This window comes from Engystomops pustulosus, chromosome 2 (genome assembly GCF_040894005.1).
Source record: "Engystomops pustulosus chromosome 2, aEngPut4.maternal, whole genome shotgun sequence".
In the NCBI taxonomy this organism is placed as follows: domain Eukaryota; kingdom Metazoa; phylum Chordata; class Amphibia; order Anura; family Leptodactylidae; genus Engystomops; species Engystomops pustulosus.
In genome coordinates, this window is record NC_092412.1 from 59,595,298 (window position 1) to 59,615,674 (window position 20,377).

The 20,377-nt window shown below is 38.6% G+C and overlaps 1 protein-coding gene across 4 annotated transcripts in view; it reads left to right on the forward strand.

Moving 5' to 3' along the window:
- AVIL (advillin) overlaps positions 1 to 20,325 on the forward strand; it is a 42,776-nt gene extending 22,451 nt beyond the window's left edge. For all 4 annotated transcript variants that reach the window (XM_072134815.1, XM_072134814.1, XM_072134816.1 and 1 more), the window contains 16 exons: positions 345 to 453; positions 1,211 to 1,321; positions 3,939 to 4,144; positions 5,188 to 5,266; positions 5,800 to 5,898; positions 6,076 to 6,229; positions 7,246 to 7,346; positions 7,980 to 8,117; positions 8,244 to 8,402; positions 9,917 to 10,096; positions 10,231 to 10,376; positions 11,928 to 12,072; positions 12,630 to 12,818; positions 13,696 to 13,764; positions 15,729 to 15,860; positions 19,671 to 20,325. In XM_072134815.1, the coding sequence (XP_071990916.1) occupies positions 345 to 453; positions 1,211 to 1,321; positions 3,939 to 4,144; positions 5,188 to 5,266; positions 5,800 to 5,898; positions 6,076 to 6,229; positions 7,246 to 7,346; positions 7,980 to 8,117; positions 8,244 to 8,402; positions 9,917 to 10,096; positions 10,231 to 10,376; positions 11,928 to 12,072; positions 12,630 to 12,818; positions 13,696 to 13,764; positions 15,729 to 15,860; positions 19,671 to 19,784 (2,131 nt within the window). In that variant the 3' untranslated portion in view covers positions 19,785 to 20,325. The remainder of the gene's footprint in view (positions 1 to 344; positions 454 to 1,210; positions 1,322 to 3,938; positions 4,145 to 5,187; positions 5,267 to 5,799; positions 5,899 to 6,075; positions 6,230 to 7,245; positions 7,347 to 7,979; positions 8,118 to 8,243; positions 8,403 to 9,916; positions 10,097 to 10,230; positions 10,377 to 11,927; positions 12,073 to 12,629; positions 12,819 to 13,695; positions 13,765 to 15,728; positions 15,861 to 19,670) is intronic.
- The last annotated feature ends 52 nt before the right edge of the window (positions 20,326 to 20,377 follow it).

A 20,377-nucleotide genomic window follows, 5' to 3' on the forward strand; every position in this document is an offset into this window, starting at 1 on the left:
TATCTTCTTCTTATTTTAGGAAGATTTGGCATGTGAGTGCTGAGAATTCCTTTATTTTTTTCCATGCCTCCATATACATAAGATGGCCAGTCCTTCTGAAATAAATTGTTTTATTCAATATTATTTTTAAGATTTGCTTAAGGGTTTTAAAGGGGTTATCTGAGGGTATAAAAAACCCCATTGGTGGCTGGGAGGAAGCGGGTTAAAAAATAAACGTGTACTTACCTCCTAGCACCCTCCCGGCTGCTGCGGTTTAACCCATTGATCAACAAAATAAAGATGTTGACAAATTCTGCTCATATATTTTTATAGGGTACTAACCATAGTTCATGTTCTGTTATTAGTTATAAAAAAGGAGGAGTAGCATCTGGCATGAAACATGTAGACACCAACACTTATGATGTAAAGAGACTGCTGCATGTTAAAGGAAAAAGGAATGTTACAGCCACTGAGGTAAATATCAAGGAAATACTTATTACTTTATCTGTTATCTGGAATGCACACTCAAACCTGTGTGCCACTCAGAGTGTATTGATCCTTGTGTTCCAAATCATTATTGTTAAAACTGTTATTCCCCCCCCCCCCACACACACACTGGCTACTACACTTAACATAGCATTCACTGGGTTATCTTAATTTGGTCAAATTTCCATAGCTGTGCCAAAATAGGCATAACCATGGCACATAATATACATGCACATGTATTTTTATGGTACCAGTCAAGGAATGTACAAGATGAGGTTTTTTTAGGTCAAGTAAGATGTGGTGAGCTTGGTGGTCATACAAATATTAACTCCTTCGTGAATAACTTCACTAGAAAATCAAGCCATATCCATAACATATCTTTAGATAATACATATAATAATCTTTATTTATATAGTGCCATCTTATTCCGTATCACTTTACAAATCATAGGGGACATATACAAATATAATATTACATTACAGAGTACAACCAGTCATATGGGACAATAGAAGTGCGGGCCCTGCTTAGAAGAGCTTATAATACAACAGTTTACCAATGCCAGCGTATGGTGCATTATGGGAGGAGTACTGAAAAAAGTAGTAATGTTCCTATATCAAAGGAAGGACAAGTAATCTATCGATTACTATCTATCTGTCCGTTGCATTTAATTTATGTCCTGTAATGCTTCCATCTCTAACATGTGTTCTTTATATATGTTATATCACAAAATCTACTCTGTACATAGGTGGAGCTCAGCTGGAGCAGTTTTAACCTTGGAGATGTATTCTTGCTGGACCTTGGCAAAGTTATCACTCAGTGGAACGGACCTGACAGCAACAAAGCGGAGAGAATGAAGGTATTTGACATTATTTTTACATAAAAGGATAAAAAAGTGAATTCAATCTTTGAGACTAAATTCTATAGTGTGACTGGTAAAAATGTGTTTTTCAAACATGAAATCCTTGGTATGAAAATGGTAATATTTTTTAAATGTTTTTTTTTGTAAAGTTTTATTGCTCTCTGGGTGCAAATAATAGAATAAAGGGGAGAGTTTTTCATATGTAATGCATTTTTCATTTCTTTATGTGATTTTGATGAAAAAAGAAAGAAAGAAAAATTATTAAGAAAAAAATGGATTTTGCACCAAAAATTTACACCACAAGCGTTTTAGACACCTTTACGAAACTACGAAAAAGGAGACAAGACCTCTGTTGTTTGGTCTTACTTTAAGACTAGTCAGAGCCGGTTCTAGACAAAGTGGGGCCCTGGGCAAAACTAAAAGTGGGGCTCCAAAATAAAACTATTTTATGACCAGTCACAGTCAGCAAGAGGCTCCCTTTAATAAGGTAAAATAAAATGTAATTTTGGAGAATTTTATAGGAGATAGATGATAGGGAGATTGATGGGCAGCACGGTAGCTCAGTGGTTAGCACTACTGCCTTGCAGCGCTGGATAACATCTGCAAAAAGTTTGTATGTTCTCTCTGTGTCTGTGTGGGTTTCTACCAGTTCCTCCGGTTTCCTCCCACACTCCAAAAAATTACTGGTAGGTGGATTAGACTGTGAGGCCCATTGGGGACAGGGACCGATATTTTCTGAAAGCACTTGCCCTGTTTTCAAAATTGCATCAAATAGTTTACAGACATAGGCACCTTCATGCAATTTTGATTCAAACTGAAACATTTTATAAAAATACTTAAAATTTGACTTTGATGGCAAAAAATTTGTTCCAAACAGAAAATCTATATCTGCTTTTCAGCTAGACATTTTTAGACAGTCACAACCTGCAAAATATATCAATAAAACAGAATAAAAAGTAAAGGCGCCATAAAACCTATAGAATTTTGAAATCAGACAACCAAGCGATGCATTTGGCAATTAATATTCAAAATTTCCTCTAAAATATGTACAAATCCCGATACTTATATAAAGAAAATCTACTTTCCTAAAACAGTAAGATGTGAGGAGATCATACAGACCCCACATGTATATTCACCAAAATATGCAGCAAAGGGAGCTGCAGAAAATTGCACTGAGCGTCACACACATCTATCACTGTATGATCCCTTACACAATGGTCACCCAAATAAATAACTATATATCCATAAACCAGGCTAATGAGATAACAAAAGTCACTTTTATATGTGCACCAATGTATTATCCGCACAATAACAGAACCCTCCGTGCTTCATAAGAATTTGAGTGAGAATATCATAACATAGGTGTAAATAATGGAGGATGGTGGGAAATAAAAACTTTATTCCAGAACATGTGTGTTTTTGGTGTTACATATAACTTTATGGACACGTTCTGGGTCGCGGTGTTAATATGTAGTCACATTAGGCATAGAGGATCGAATGTTCATCGTATCAGTCAATTTTACCAATAAAAAAACTATCACAAAATAAAAGGCAGTAAGAGAGAAAGTGTGTTCTCAGATAGTTCTGCATAGAGAAGGGTTAAAAACATGAACATTAGTTGATATTATCCCTTCTTAAAATGTAGTAATATATAAAGTGCAGCAGCTCCTGTGTGCAGCAAATTCTCCCTGTAGGCTGATGGCTAAGAATCTGGAGGGGGGTACATTCAGGGGGTTCTGTGACACAGAACCTCACATGTTTTTTCCTATGAAAGAAGAGAGTCTCCTCTTTAAATGAATCTAAATTTGTGTTTCTAAGTGCCAGGAAAACAGAGATATTAACTGTTAAACTGCCGTTGGGAGTGATTCTTATATATAAAAATGGCACCTGATTCTCACTATAAACCTGAATATCTTTGGATCCATAGCACCTAGAAACAAAATTCAAAATTCATTTGAAAGAAGAGATTCTCCATTTTCAGGGGGCCCTGGGAAATTGCCACCTTTGCCTACCCATAGCGCCGGCCCTGAGACTAGTCAGGCAACAGGTACTTTGAGTCTTTATTGTGTAGGAACTAGTGAAATATATTTCCATACTCTGTTTTCCTCCCAAATCATAGGATTGTCTTAGAGTGCATCAAAGATAGTGTACAGAAAATTATGTTATGTCACATAAATCTGGAAAGAACATGTCACCTTATGGATAGTAGATGGCACCTAATGGATCCCGTTAGTTAATGTACAGATGAGTGGACCGGAACATGGGATGGCTGTGAATGGCCAGGTGGACACAACTGGCCAATCACAGCCATGCTTAGTTGCTAGGGGCATAAAGCTGCAGGTTACAAGTTTGGGTCCGCTCATCTCTTCGTAATGGGATCTTTCAGACAAAATGCCATTTTATAAGATGGAATTTGCGACAGAGAGCATTCTAGTAACCGACCCTTATGCATAAAAATGTCAAGTCCTTTTATCATTAAAGATACTATTAATTATTTCATAATTAAAATACTAATTCTGATCTTTGTAAACATTCTAAAACTTTGTTGGCTGGTGACATATATGACATGAAATAAAGTGACACTAACATGATTGCTTCTTTGCACTGTCATTAGGGAATGTTATTAGCCAAAGACATACGCGACCGGGAAAGAGGAGGCAGGATGGAGATTGGTGTCATTGAAGGAGATAATGAGCAAGCATCACCAGAGTTAATGAAACTTCTTATAAGTACACTTGGAGAGAGAACCCAAAAAATTGGGCCAGGAGCTGCTGATGAAGTTGCAGACCAAGCACAAAAAGCTAACATCACGTTATACCAGTAAGTGTTTATGTTACACCAATAATAAGGACACTTACAATATTTATTTCATGGATACTGTCTATCTGGAAGGGTGATATGTGGAGAATAAAAACAGAGAAGAGAGAACCCGCAGGATTCTCACCTTCTTAAAGGATTCTAACCCTAAAATTAAACATGGATAAATCAGGGACACGTAATCATTAGCAATCATGCTAATGAGTCAGAAGAACTCTGATGGGTGTTTCCAAAGCCCCTCAGTGCTGTATCTTCCCAGGCTGTTCAATGAGCAGAGCAGGTCTCCCCTCCCCCTGTACTTCCTGCTGCTGCTAGATTACACAAGCAGAGGGAGGAGGGAGAGAGCAGGGGGATGGGTGAGACGTGTTCTGTGCATTGTAACAGCCTTTGAAAATGCAGCACTATGGGTCTCTGGTAAAATCCTTAGAACCCTGGTGGCTCATTAGCATAATGTTAAAAGTTGATTTTAGAAGGGTGGAGGCCATTGATAAGAACAGTACCTGGCTCTATGAGCAAGTGTCTCTGGTTTATTATGTTTGATTTTTATGGTAGATTTTCTTTAAAATGTGAATTTGTGTATATTGATCACCATGGATCGACTGGATCGTCCCAGTGGCATGGAGGTCCAGAATCCCTGGTAACCATCAGGTGTGTATATGGCCTGTATGGACTGATCCACTCAAATGCACTAAGACCCAGGTTTGGTGTAAATTCTTTATCAAAATAACAAAAAGTCTTCATCAGGATGCAACCTGGGTCTTAATGCCTTTGATCGGATCAATCCATACACCTATGCTATGTACAAATCACTATTTTATGATCTCAAAATAACAAATTTTACTTAGTGAGGACAAAATCATAAGAACTTTATGTTCACATCCATGAAAATAAAATATTATATCTAGTGTGGACATCCTGTCTCTACTGCTAATTATATGGGTTTTTTTAAATTATTATTCTCTGTATACTATGTTCACAATTAGAGGAATTATTTATATATCTTAATCTGCTTAATACGTGTGAGTAATAAAGTATGATAATAATAGTGTTTCAGATGCTGGTGGACAAATGGAGGTGACAGAGGTGGCAGCACGTCCATTAGTTCAAGAGATGCTGAATCATCAGGTAAAGATAGAATCAAGGAGCAAATTTCATACTGCATTACTGGAAATGTCAAGTCTCTTACAGTGAGATTATAGTAAAATTCAATCAAGTGTAGAGATGTAGTGTTTGTCATAAAGCTGTGTCACCCTTAATACGATATTACATGCTGTGAGAGAGGACACCAAGTGGCAGACATCTTATCTATCAATACATATTTTTAAAGCTTCACAACAAGAAGAGCTATATCACTCAGTACAGTTATAATATGAGAATTAAAGGGATTCTCTCACTATATAAAAGTATCCTCTATCCAACTGCTGGAAACCCCAAATATCCTGATTACTTCATATGAGTGGAGCCCTGGTTGGTAAGTTATGATCTTATACCAGATCCTGTGAATGGATGACAAGTGTGCATAGTGCGAAGACATGTACTATTAACATGTACTATTGAATGGGAAGCAGAATACCTACTTTATATCCTTCCTAAATGTGTACATTATGTCACTGAGCCAATCCTAGTTAATATGCAGCAGTTCCAAACTAATTTTCCAGGACTGTTACATCTTGGATCAAGGAGGGACCAAAATATATGTCTGGAAAGGAAAAGGAGCCACAAAGGCAGAACGGCAAACAGCCATGTCTAAAGCTTTGGTAAGTAGCCATACCATTCATTACAGAGAGATCCTGCTATTGTGGGTTACGTTGCAGAATCCTGACATTCCTCTGTATTTTGTAGTCAATGATAACCTGTCCTAAAGAGAATGAATAGTGTTACACCAATGCATAGAATGTCATAAAGACTAATTGTTCTGGTGTCACATATAACAGGAGTTTATTAAGATGAAATCCTATCCGCACAGCACCAACGTGGAAACTGTCAATGATGGGGCAGAGTCTGCAATGTTCAAACAACTCTTCCAGAAATGGTCAGTGAAAGATCAGTCTATAGGCATGGGAAAAACTTACAGTGCCAGTAAGATCGGTGAGTAAGATCCGTTTATAGGAGCCACGGGGGGCTATTTAATAAGAATTTTCTGTATATACAGTAATTTAAAATCTACCATCAAAATTAAGCATGATACTTACCTATACAACTTATTCATCCAGGCACTGTGACTGTGGTAATCTTCTTATATTTTTTTTTATCTATGGCCTCCTTCCTTCTATAATCAACTTTTAAAACTATGCTAATGACCCGGAAGAGTTCAAGGAGGCCATGGATAACAAATATAAGATTACCGTGGTCAGGGTGCCTGGATGAGTAAGTGTCCCTAGTTTATCTATTCTTGATTTTGATGGTAGATTTCCTTTGTTGAATTGAAATAATTTCGCAGTTTTTATATGCAACTTCTCAAAAGACAATGGGGGTCATTTACTAAGGGCCCGATTCGCGTTTTCCCGACATGTTACCCAAACATTTCCAATTTGTGGCGATTTTCCTTGTATTGCCCCTGGATTTCGGCGCACGCGATCGGATTGTGGCGCATCGGCGCTGGCATGCACCAAGACGGAAATCGGGGGCCGTGGCGGAACGAAAACCTGACGGATTCTGAAAAAACGCTGCATTTAAAAAAAAAAAAAAAGTGTTGCGGGACTCGCGCTTACCTTCACCAGGTATAGGCCGGTGAACTTCAGGGCATTCTGACGGGCCTTGTGGAACTTCAGCGCAGCAGAGCCACCTGGTGGACGTCGGAGGAACTACCTTAGTGAATCCCGTCTGGACCCGAATCCACCGCAGAGAACGCGTGCGCTGGATCGCAAATGGACCGGGTAAGTAAATCTGCCCTAATGAATCTAACAGTCTTGACAGAGCGCATACACATATATTTTTATCAGTGTTTTTTGTTCTCAAATCAGCTTCTTTTCATCAGTTTTATTAGAGGATTAAAAAAACTGATTTAGTTAGGAACAATGCTGTAGCATAAGGTTCTCTCTGTCTTTGTAATGAAATATGTCACTTAGGATAATGAGTCCATCTAATGTCGATGTCTATTACAGCTAAAGTCAGCCAAGAGAAATTTGATGCCTCTTTACTCCATGCTAAGCCAGCGGTGGCTGCCCAGGAGCGCATGGTGGACGATGGAAGTGGTAGTGTTGAGGTAACAGACTATTGGTTGATCAAATTTATCTCACCAATAGGCCCCGTACAAATTGTGGCCAGATCAGGGACACAATAGAAGTCTATGGATCCTGTTCACAATGCGGTGAGCACAGGGTGGTACACCGAATCGGGTGGCCATGAGTATAGGATGTCCTATATTTTGCCAGAATTGTGGAGCTTTCAATGGAGAGTGGAGGAGTGAGGAGCGCTCACTCCCCCTCTCTTCTGCACCTGGCCATGTGCTATACCCTGGATCCCGTGCTGGAAATAACTTGTGTGAATGTAGCCATAATAAACTGGATAACTTTATTGCTCAGCAATGTAATGTTATGTGTATCCTGTTAACTACTGACCAAGGCAAAAAAAAATGCCAACATCCTTCCATTTATGAATGAAGACATCTTTCTACCACTAACCTACAAAAGCTTCTGGATAAGTGGGGAATTTTCCTAATGTGAGCCTATCAGCTATCTGTTCCAGATCATATCAAGGATTTCTTACAAGTACATGGGGCCCCTTTCTGTATGAGACATTTCTCTTCTGAAACCACTTGCCACACAAACCAAGAACAGAAAGATTTGTGCTTTGTAGAATAGTTATTTTTTCACCAGTAACATGGATATTTTCTCAGGTTTGGAGGATTGAGAATCTGGAGTTGGCGCCAGTGGAGCCCGAATGGTATGGTTTTTTTTATGGTGGTGACTGTTACCTGGTGCTTTATACATACCACGTGAATAAGAAGCCACATTATATTCTCTATATATGGCAAGTAAGTTTCACACCACATATATTTTACAATATTAGATATTTAGCTGGTTACTAATATTTATTTAATTTCAAAAATATGAAACAGACATTACAATTCATTTCTGCAATTACCTAATCTTCCCTGTAGGGGCGCCATGCATCACAGGATGAGCTGGCAGCATCCGCCTACTTGGCTGTTCAGCTTGATCAGGATTTTAATGGTGAACCTGTACAAGTGCGAGTTTGCATGGGAAAGGAACCACGACACTTCATGGCCATATTCAAAGGAAAGCTTGTCATATTTGAGGTAAGCCTGCCAGTGTGTTCTTCATTCAATTAGACTTTGTCTTGAATACTGCAATGGCTTTTTCTGCTTCCATTTATGTCCACTTCACACGTGCATTGGAGCTTTCACACTTAACTTCAGGCTCTTTTCCATAATCATTCATATGAAGCTGCAACGCCCTCCACTGTCAGTACAATGGGGGGCATTTATGAAGCCAACTATGACAAAGATACAGATTTTCCCCCTTAATTTATGCACAAATGGATGTTTTTCAATCCCCTCATGGACCTGCATTGTCCAGATTTAACGGGCAGATCACAGTGCAGAGGACAAGACTTCACCATAGTGATATATGATATGAGGACTATCTTCTTCCCTGAAGAACAGCAATTCAGAAGTGTCATTTTGTTCAAAGTTTGGCACTGGTTTAGGGGGTTAAAATATATTAAGACCATGCTTTGTGCGCTGATCCCAATGTGGCCTGAATAATTCACTATATTTTTCAGGAGTTTTCATTCACTTCTTAATTGTGACATATTAGCATTGTGATACTACAGACCAAACAATCTAAATGTAATGCTGCTGATTTGGCTAATGTTCCCACCCTTTCTCCCATATACATGCACTTGGTACATGTCTTAATTAGTGGGAATAGTAGTATAAGCTGATGTTGGACATATCCAGCCCCTGTCAAAAAGAGTCTTCGACCCTTGCCCGATTTATCATCTTTTACATATAAGTTCACAACAGCCATCTGCTGCCATAAAGCTATGCCCTTAAAGGGAACCTGACATCAGGTGCTCTTTTCCTGGCTCCCCCAAGTCCCCATAAAGAATAGTGGACACATTGTCAAAGAGTTTTTACAATAAAACTTGTTTTTTAACAAAAAAAGATAAATAAGATGAAAGTTTACCTTTCTGCATACAAGACTGTATCCTCCGTCCCATGGGAGTGGCCAGCGAGGACTGGGGCAGACGTTTATGACGTCCTGAGGGGGGAAGCGATTGAGGAGAAGACATGGGAGACATGGGAAGTTTTTATCTAATTCGAAATTGATGCATGAAAGAGCAGTTTCCCGAGTGTTGAATGGGGGGGGGGGGGGGCACTCCTCACTGGCCACTCCCATGGGACTGGGACACAGATTTGCATTCAGAAAGGTAAACTTTAATCTAACTTTTTCTTTTTTTCAAAAAGCCAGTTTTACTGTAATAACTATTTGGCAATGTGTACACTATTCTCTATGGGGACATGAGGAGCCAGAAAAAGGGCTTCCTTTTAATGTATAACTACCATAGAATAAATTATGCACAAACTGTGTCAGTGCTTGGGTGGAACATTGAGAGCAGCGTGAAAATGCCTGTCTTAATACAAACCCGTTCAAAGTTTGACATTGTCTAGTCAGATTGGACAGTGTTAGACTATAAAGGCATGGTCCCCATTTATTAATACTTCTCATAGAGCAGTAACAGCCTAAAATATTAAAAGTTATCATTATCACATTTACTTTGGTCTTTTTAATGGTTATATCTGTGCAGGGTGGTACTTCCAGGAAAGGAAATGAGGAACCCGAGCCCCCTGTAAGACTGTTCCAGATTCATGGGACAGAACCTTCTAATACGAAAGCCGTGGAAGTTCCCGCCTTCGCCTCTTCCCTTAACTCCAATGATGTCTTCCTGCTGAAGGCACAGACAGAGTATTTCTTGTGGTATGGGAAGGTGAGCAATATAAGTGCTTATAGCATTTGGGAATTGTTCCCGTTCATAATAAAAAGGGACTCTTAAATGGTCAGTTGTTTTTTTAACTAAAAAATATAATTATATATTTATTATTATTCTGCTTTTTGTATCAGGGTTCAAGTGGAGATGAACGAGAGATGGCGAAGCAGTTGGCAGCTATTTTGTCTGATGGCAGTGAAGAGACTTTGGCAGAAGGACAGGAGTCTGTGCAGTTTTGGGAGATACTGGGGGGAAAGGCACCATATGCTAATGACAAGAGGTATCACATTGTTTTTATTTACTACCCCCAACCATTGTGTGGTATTATTCTACAACCAAGGTACATCAATTCTTGCATCATTAAAAAAATTGTGATGGGTTTCTACATGTACATAGTTCAGCTCAATAACATTTTACATTGCACATAAGGCCATGAAAATTATTTAATTTAGTATCTCCAAAAGAACCATCACAAATCCATGTACCCACGTGCCATGAAAAAGATTCATCTGAATTAATGTAGGGCTAAAACATATGACCCTGAACCTGCATTGGCCAGATTTAACAGGCCGAGATCACAGGACAAACCTTAGTTCACCATAATGCAACCCCTTTAAATGGGGTTGCATATATTTGCACACTTAAATTAATACTATGCTTTTATGACATTATTTAGTCTTTTTGGGCATGATATATACCGGTAAATACACTGCTTACTTGTGAAAGTTTCAAATCCTTGAGATTGCGAGGGTCTCTCTTCAGGTCAACAAAGATTTTTATTTGAATTAAGGTCTAGGTTAGAATACTGTGGGGAAAAGAATCGTACGATCCAGCACTTATGTAGAAAAATGTCTTTCTTCTTTATTCAATCATATAAGATTCATCAGCGGTATCATAGCCATGATCAAGAGTCCTTGTACTAGAAATGCCTAGCTGTTTGTGGATACTGCTGTATGCCTATGCTGAACTTTATATGATGATTTAATAAAGGAGAAATAAATGTTTCTACATAACAGTGCTGGATTGTACAGTTCTTTTTCTCACATTATTATCAAACCCACAACCAGAGGCTGTATCCTGTGCACTGTGCACCATTTCCCCCCAACGGGACGGGGAAAATCACCTTATGCTCCCAGGTGCAATTATATGTATCAGAGCACACCTGCCATATGGACTACTCTGGGTTACAATACATTGATGCCATTAACCAATATATTGTATATTCTAAGTTTGCACTGAGTCTAAAGTTTAAAGTAATTTAACCCCCCGTGTTGTAGCGTTTTTCCATTCATTTTTCAGTATCCACCTTCAAAAATCTTATTTTATTCTTTGGTTGGCTATGATCATGGAGATACCAAATTTGACATTTTTAAAAATTAAAACAATGTGTGTGAAAAAAAATAGTTTTGTCATCTTCTGATGCTAATAATTATGGGGTTCACTGGTGGGAATAACCATTTTGTATATTTTGATAGATCGGGTATTTTGGGACACGGTGATACCTAACATGTTTGTTATTTTACTGTTTAGTTTAAAATCAGTTCTAGGGTAAGGGGAGTGATTTGAATTTTTAGTTTTTATTTATTTTTTTTACTGTTTTTTAGACCCTCTAGGGTACTTTAACCCTAGATGGTCTGATCATTCCTACCATGTACTGCAATACTACAGTATTGCAATGTATGGCGTTTTTACATAGAAGATTATCACTGGATCCATCAGTAAGTGCCCCTGGTTTATTATGCTTGATTTTGATTTCCTTTAATGTAAACTGAGACACCATGGTGTAATTTTAATATGAATGCATTTTGTTATTGTCTGATGTTCATTGCAGGCTCCAGCAAGTAGAAGCAGATGTCCTTCCTCGACTCTTTGAATGCTCCAACAAGACTGGCCGATTTGTTGTAACTGAAGTCACAGATTTCAACCAAGATGACCTTGATCCAACCGATGTCATGCTTTTGGACACATGGGATCAGGTCAGATGGAAAGTGATATGCCATAAGAACAGGACAGTTGTAGGGGGGGGGGGGGGGGTAATAAGTATAGTAGAAAAATCTATCAGCTTGACCTCCTTTAATAGTTAGCTGGTCTAGAAGAAAGAGTCTCACAGTGTCCAGCAGACAGGGACTCCTTTTATTGTATTTTTTTCTATGAAAAGACTCCCCTACACTGCACTGTGCTCAGTCCCTGGTAAGTGACCTGCACATAGGTCTCTTTGCACTGACCAAGCAGGCTCGTGTTAGGGTAGCCTAAATCTCAGCTTTGGATTTTATGTTGGAATCATGTTTATACATACAGTAACCTTACAACATCAGTCTTCTAAGATTACAAGACAAATCCTCTAGTAATAGTTTACATTACATTATCTGTATATTCTATAATATATTGCTATTGGTCCCTTGATGGCAGAATAAGGCAGCAAGTGTGTTGGTCAAGTTAATGTAGGTTTTTGAAGAGTAGAAATCTGCTAAGAAAAAAAAACAGGAAATAATGATGTTAATCTCCAAAATATTCACGTTTTCTTCTATCTCAGATATTCCTTTGGATCGGACAAGAGGCTAATGATACTGAGAAGAATGAAGCAGTGGTAACAGCTGTGGATTACCTAAAGACCCATCCCAGTGGCCGAGATCCGGAAACCCCAATACTTATCATCAAACAGGGATACGAGCCCCCAAACTTTACAGGATGGTTCTTGGCTTGGGACCCACAGAAATGGAGTGTGAGATTTAATATAGTTATATATTACATGTCAGTTATTTTGTTATACTAGATTTCAGAATACAGGAAGTAAAAGCCAGGAGCGCTACTATGGCTGCACAACAGTGTTTTCTTTTCTCAAGGCCTACAAACTGAGCTCAGGCCAGTGATGTTACTTTTGTGTTGTGTACCTCTTGTTAGCAGACTGTGTGACATGCCTATACCATGCACTGGAATACATTTTGCCAAATTGACAAACTTCAAAGAGGATCTGTCATCCATATAAAAGGCACTAAGAGCTGCTTACCAACGTTAGGTTTCCGATAACGCTAGCTATGTATCTGTTGTAGCACTAGGAGCTGCTTACTTCAGTAAGCAGGTCTTAGTGCCTTTTATATGGATGACAGATCCTCTATAAGTGAGGACAGATTATTGCAATGGGAGAAAAAGAATAGTTATTATTACTGCTTTCTTAGTGAACACAGTAATATATTACTGTAGATAGTTAATTAGTATTGCACTGAATTTATTACGAGGTTGTATAATATATATACCACTAATTGCATTCTACCTTATCCACAAAATTGGGGATACATTTCTCATTACTTTGACCCTTGCTATCCAAAAAACTGGGCCCTTTAAATGCAGTGGTGGGTGAATATGTACACGACTGCTCCTTACAAATGGGATACAGGGGGCACTTGTGGACCTCTCTTCCCGATTGCTGAGAGTCCACATGGTCAGAGCCAAGATATTAGACACTAACCCCTTTCCTGTGTCTGTAGTCACAATATCCCTTAAATATCACATGTACAGTTTGACCACATCCTTGTTAGAACTGTGTGAATAACATAACGACTGAAAGATCTAATCTCTTCTTGCCTCTTGTTTCTCTATAGAATGGAAAATCTTATGAGGAGCTAAAGAAGGAGCTAGGAGACTCCACAGCCATACAGAGAATTACAAGGGTATCTTTCTTTCTTGCTTACCAACTTGTGTTTTTAAATAGGAAACTTTTTAAAATTACATTATAATTGTTGTTTTCATAAGATATAATACATACATTATGTCTGTATTAATTTCCAATGCACCCAGGCAATTCAGTACAGGTGGCTACTGTATATACATGAGAACAATGTTAGAAGAGCCTGCTAACTTTGGTAAGAGCAGACAACCATCTTAAAGGAACCCGTCATCAGGATTTGACATTTCCGCATAAGGTTACCATAGCCTTTTTTTTAAATACCAATTCCAAATCTGCTTTACATTACTGTTTCCACTCAGTTGATAAAATTATACCTGGCTCCCTACCAGAAAAATGCTTTGAATCATCAGCATTGCTCACACTGCTCTCACAACTCTGCTTCCTGCTTCTGCTTCCTTCCACATGCAGACATGAGCTGACCCTGGGCTGCAAGAAAATCTCAGCTCAGGTCTGCATGAGGGAAGGGGGAGGAGGGAGCAGGAAGCAGAGATGTGAAAACATTGTTACTCAATCTAGTTTGCCTGCAGGGAGCCAGGTAAACTTTTATCAACTCTGAAAAGTAAGTGGAAACATTACTGTTAAATTACTATTAAACAGACTATGGGAACCTGTCATTAGGTAAAAATGTAAGATCTTGATGACAGATTTACTTTAGGATCCAGAAAAACAATAGACAAAGAAATAAACAGTTACTTGGTCCAGGACTAGAGGATCTCCAAAGCCTCACACAAAACGCTTCTATGAAATGTTTCCAATAATAGACCATATACAAAGTTTTCTTCTTTTAAACAAATATTTTCTTTACTTCAATATCCACAGGTATACATTATTAACAATCCCATTGCAGTAATCTTCATGACTTTATGCAGAATAGCAATGATGGCTTGTTACATGGTGTTAGCATAGAAAGTGTCACTATACAAAAAAAATTTTCATTCGCAAAAACAGCGTAATTAGGTAAATATAGTGTAGACACTCACTTGAAGTTCAGACCTCGGGCAGAGACCCATACTCACAAGACTGCTGGTAGTATGAGCCACATGATGAGATTGAAGTAAAGAAAATATGTGTTTAAAAGAAGAAGACTTTGTATATGGTCTATTATTGGACACAGTTCATAGATAAGATTTACTTTAGGAACCAGTTCACATCTCTATTATTCATCAGTTTTTTTCCGTTAAAGATTTTTCACTGCTGAGAGTGCATGTGTATCTGTCAGGGGAGGGTTATAACCAGCATTGAAAATCAGCATAAAAACCAAAAATGCTGTATATAGATCATCTTAGTAATAAATGATTAAAAATGTTGTGTACTTCTACCAATAGTGGTCACACATACACAGATGATTCAAGCTTTTGTAATATTGATCTTGAGCAAGCCCCCCTTCACACAAGCATGCAGTAAATGGGAGTCCTTGCATCCTAGTGAAATATGATGCAAGAAGTCCCTGTCTACCGGACGAACCGCAGGACAGACACTTTTATAAGTTGTTATAGGGTCTGCAGGGATATTTGGCCGGCAGACAGGGTCTACATGTGTCGTATTTCTTTATGATACAAGAACTCCCATCCGGTGCAATGTCAGCTTTTTCTGTTTTTGTCAGAGACAGAGTACAGCATACTTATAATACTTTAGCTTTATCTCTGCTCCACTATCCAGTTTATGACAGTGAACAAGTAGTATATCAGTCATGCCGAGAAGGCATCAAATTACTATTAGATTAAATCAATCTTCAGGGAAGATGGGGTAATCTTCGTGTCATGACTGCAGGCAGGGTAGGTGGAAACGTGGAAATATTTTGTAGTGAAAGGCTGTAGCATATACGTGCTCCCTTCTTTGCAAACTTGAAATAACACTTATAAAGTTTGATATTAATTTTATTTTAGAAGGGTTTGGGTTAAAAGTGGATCAGTAGGTCACTGCCATTTAATAAAGCACTCCTTGCAGGATGTCAATGGAATGGCCGTATCTCCAAGCACACCGAGCCCCAGCACTACCTTCCAATGCCACCCACTAGATGCATTGAAAGGAAAGCAGAAGCATGAGCTGCCGGAGGGGGTAGATCCTGCCAGGAAAGAGGTGAGATTGCTAATGTGCATGTGGCCACCATACAGCTTCTAAACTTTGGCATAACAGTGTTTATTACAGTGAGGAAATAATCTATTTTGTCTGTACTATAAATACAACTACTGGAGGGAATTTTCATATATGCAATTATAACACCAGAGAACACTCATTTTGGTGCCTAAAAAGTTGGAACTGTTTTTAGGTGTTTGGGTGCCCCGATTCTAGAAATGATGCCTATGTTCCCCTATCACCTCCACTTTTGGAGATCTGGCATTGCCACCTTACACTGCTCAAACAAATTGTCATTCAATATCGTGCTAAAGAAATTTCTAAATTAAAGGAGGTGTACACAGGAGAGAAAATTCTAAAATTGTAATCCCCTAGTGATATTTACACAATAAAGATACATTTTTATCCCCCTTCCTTTACAATTTTACTGCTGTTTTAGCTCCTCACACACCCTAGACTGGTCTGTGTAAGATTCCAGAGTTCTCTAAACAGACACATTGGGGCTCATTTACTAAGCTGCTCACTTTCATCAGATTTTGCACGTTTTTCAGGGATTTCACAGCTTGGACAGGTATTTGACTGTTGTCTACTGTTTTGGCGTATGCAATAGTTTTTTGGCACAGCTGCACTGGCTTCTATGCAACCAGATTGGGAGGCGTGCCATCGGACAATCCAACTGATTCAGAATGAGCGCAGGATTTAACTTTCAAATTTTGTCGCAAACCCAAGCACTTACATGCACCACTGAAAAGATGGTGAACTCTGTCGGACCTGGGAAGCGACACATGCAGGATATCGGGCACACAATCTGTGGCACAGTGCATTATTGTCGGACATTGCACTTTCGGGGTAAGTAAATGTACCCCAGTTTGATCCCTCTGGTGCTGTGAGCCGACAATCAGGTTAGATTATCAGGGTACAGGGTTTATATACACTTTTATTTAGCCTCTGAACATTCTACTAGTATCTGGCATAAGATCTTTGAGATGAATATAACACACAATGACACTTCACCCCTGCTACATCTGAGCTATAAAACACACAGGGACTTATTTACTAAGGGTCCACGAAACGCAAAATCCACGAAATCGTTGGATTTAGGAAATTTTCGAGATAGCGCGGCTATGACAGCTATTTAGAAGGGGATTGTGTCACATGCGATCGGATTTTGGCACAATCGCTCCAGCTTTCATGCGACAGAAATGGAGGGGTGTGTCGGACGGATTCGGACTGAGCTTAGGATTTAACTTTAAAATTGTGTCGCAAGACATGCACTTACATACACTGGGAACAAGAAGCTGAACTCCGGCGGACCTGATCAGGGAAGCGACACATGCAGTAAATCGGGCACACAATGTAAGTGAATCGCGCTATAATGCATTCCAGTCGGACAATCCGGATCATAGAACGTGCCAGGGACTGGTAAGTAAATGTTCCACACAGTCCCCTGCTGTAAAGAACTCATCTTGCCTGTAGCTTGTAGATTTAGTCAGGTTGGAATTATATCTGTGGAATGCAGTATCTTTCTTAATAACAGTGAATAAAAGAATTTAAGAATTTTGTCTTCGTGGGAATACCCCTTTAACCCCTTAGTGACCGGCCTGAAAAAGCTCTAATGACCAGGCATTTTTAGTAAATGTTCAAATCAGCAGTTTAAGGGCCATCATTTTTTTCGTGCTACCTTAAAAAATTTTGCGGGACACATGGAGCTTGTTATAACGTAATATAAGTGTAAAGATTTTGTTTCATTTTTATTTGCGGTTAAAACTGGAAAAAAGTCTTTATTGTCATTTATAGTACAAATTTTGTAACATTTTCTAATGAACTGAAAATTAACAATATTAATGAATTCCCTATTGTGTTTGTCATTTTGATATATAATATGTATAGCCTCGGGCAAATGGGGCGACTATGGCAGTGTTTTTTGTAGTGTAGCGGGGGATTTCTTTTTATTATGTGGGGGAAATGTAAATGCATGTTTATGAATATTAACATTTTATGTGTGTTTTTACTTTATATGTCATCCATGAGGTCATAAAAGACCCCTCGGGGACAGTTTCACTTTTTTAAAATTTTATTTTAAATTTTTTATTTTACTTTACTCTTTTTCTTTTACAAGCTTTCCACTGTAACTGGGGCATCTATAAGAGCCCCAGTTACAGAGGGAAGCGACCACCTAACTCAGCAGCAGTGCAGGCTTGGCTCCTCTCTGCATCGTGCTACTGTGAGGAGTGGAGAAGCGATAATAAATCACATCTGCCAAGGGTCTCTGCAGGAGCAGAAAACTGCAGCAACGTCAACTTCGGAGCTGCGCCCGCTGACATCTAGAGTCAGCCGGCTGTCCGAAAGAGGTTAATGTCATATTTTGTGGCTGTAGACTAGAGATTTTCCATCAGGTTGCTGTAACCTTGTTTCTGTGATTTCCTGGGATGAGGTTTTCTTGGACATTCGCCCTGGATGCTCCAACAGTAATCAGCCATCGTATGTATCCCATCGTCCAAATACCGTTCTTCCATTGTACTTATTGATGGAAGTGCTCAATATCTCAAACTACAGCTGATAGAGAGAATGGGAGGTATTTATGGTATTAGCAGCTCAAAAATACCCAGGGCCAGATGAAAAACTGCTGGCACAGCTAATTTTTTTATGCTTCCCAGTAGGTATCTGAAGTGACCCAATTCCTCATCCCACTAGAATTTTTTTATGCTTCATGTGTCTCTCCTTTCTGGTTAAATTTTTTACCCTTCTTCCGGACTAAAACCTTTGGCCCAACCAGGTCATATGTCTGGTGCCTTCTACCTCACTACCACACCCGAATTGTTTTATGTTCTATCACTATAGCTGAAAGGGGTCTTGTTTTATTACCATGACATTTTTTTTTTTGTAGTCACAAAATTTTAAATTCACTATTGATTTTATGTACACTTTCTGTACAGTATATTTAAAAAAAGAATGCAAACCATTAGGGCTCCTTCACATTGCCGTTGATGTTCAGCTTCAGTTGCACATCCATTGTGTACTGTCTCCGTTTTCCTTCCGCTTTGTCTCTGTGTCCGTAAAATAACCTGAAGGTTTAACATTGCTTTGAAAATATTATATTATATGTTTCATCTGGTTTTTTTGTGGACCCATAGACTTCATTGCATTCCGCGATCTGCATCAGTGAAAAAAATAGGACGTTTCATAAAATTTTTCCAGGTCAGTGAAAATAGCCAATTTGCAAATACCCATATAAATCGATGGCTTTGTCAGGCATCCGTGGAAATCACTGAACTACAGACGTGAAACACAACGCCAATGTGAAAGAGCCCTTATTACCAATAGAATTTTGCTGCACTTTTTTTTCCCCTCTGGATCAGTACGATACAATGATGCCAAATATATTGGATTTATCATCATTTAAATATACAATATTTGTACAACCAATTGTGTTCCAAGAGCTATAACTTTTGAAGTTTTGTGTCCAATTATCTCTGTGAGGACTTAAAAAAAAAACTAAATGATGTTTTTTAAGTTATACAGGATTAATACTACTTTAGTTGTCCAACATACCCTCATATCCCAAGCTTGATAATAAAACATAGATCTTTGGTTTTATAGAATTGTGTTCACTTACATCCCTTCCCTATCCCATCCCTTTAATTTCTTGGTTGACCCATGTCTTATTTCAACTATAATGATTATGTAACTTTGTAAATGAATTAATTAGTGCACATTGTACTTTACTTTAGTGCCAGAGCATTACCCGGTCACTGTACACACACCCTGAAGCTAAAAAAGTAAAGTGACTGCTCCTTTCTGCTTCTATCACAGACCTACCTCTCAGACCGAGATTTTATTGCCACTTTTGGGATGACCCGAGGAGAATTTTCTGCGTTACCTTCATGGAAACAATTGAATATAAAAAAGCAGCTTGGCCTGTTCTGAACTCCCATCATACTGCACAAGCCTGACGTATTGAAAGATCATCCGAAGCACAATTATAGGAGAAAAACTGATGTCAGACTAATAAACTGTGCAATAAAATATCATAAAACTGCACTTACTATTCACTTCTCTTGAGCCTTAACCGTATTAGAGATGACATGTTAATGACATTATATCGCAATGTACAAGTCTTGAGATGCTACCCACTGGGCATAGACAAGCTCCTCTCCTATTCCCAGCATGCTTTGCTCTGGGAGTATTACTTGTGTGTCAGTCCAGTAAAGGCATTCCCTCCTGCCTTATTATACATAATATACATGGATGACAGTGGTATTTCATGTGTTTTTAAGGTGCCATGAATAGTACAGCATACTTGCCATTTACTTCAGCTGGTGCAAAAATATACATATGCTTTTGTTTGTTAATTTTATGACAATGTTTCTAATACAATCCTGAATGTATGCAAGAAAGTCTATGATATTGGTTTTTCAGTACAAATATGACGTAAAAAATATCTATTAAACATGGTTACCAAGAAAAATCATTGTGCTGTTATTACTACAATACTGTGCGAGTAACAGAAGTATAAAGCC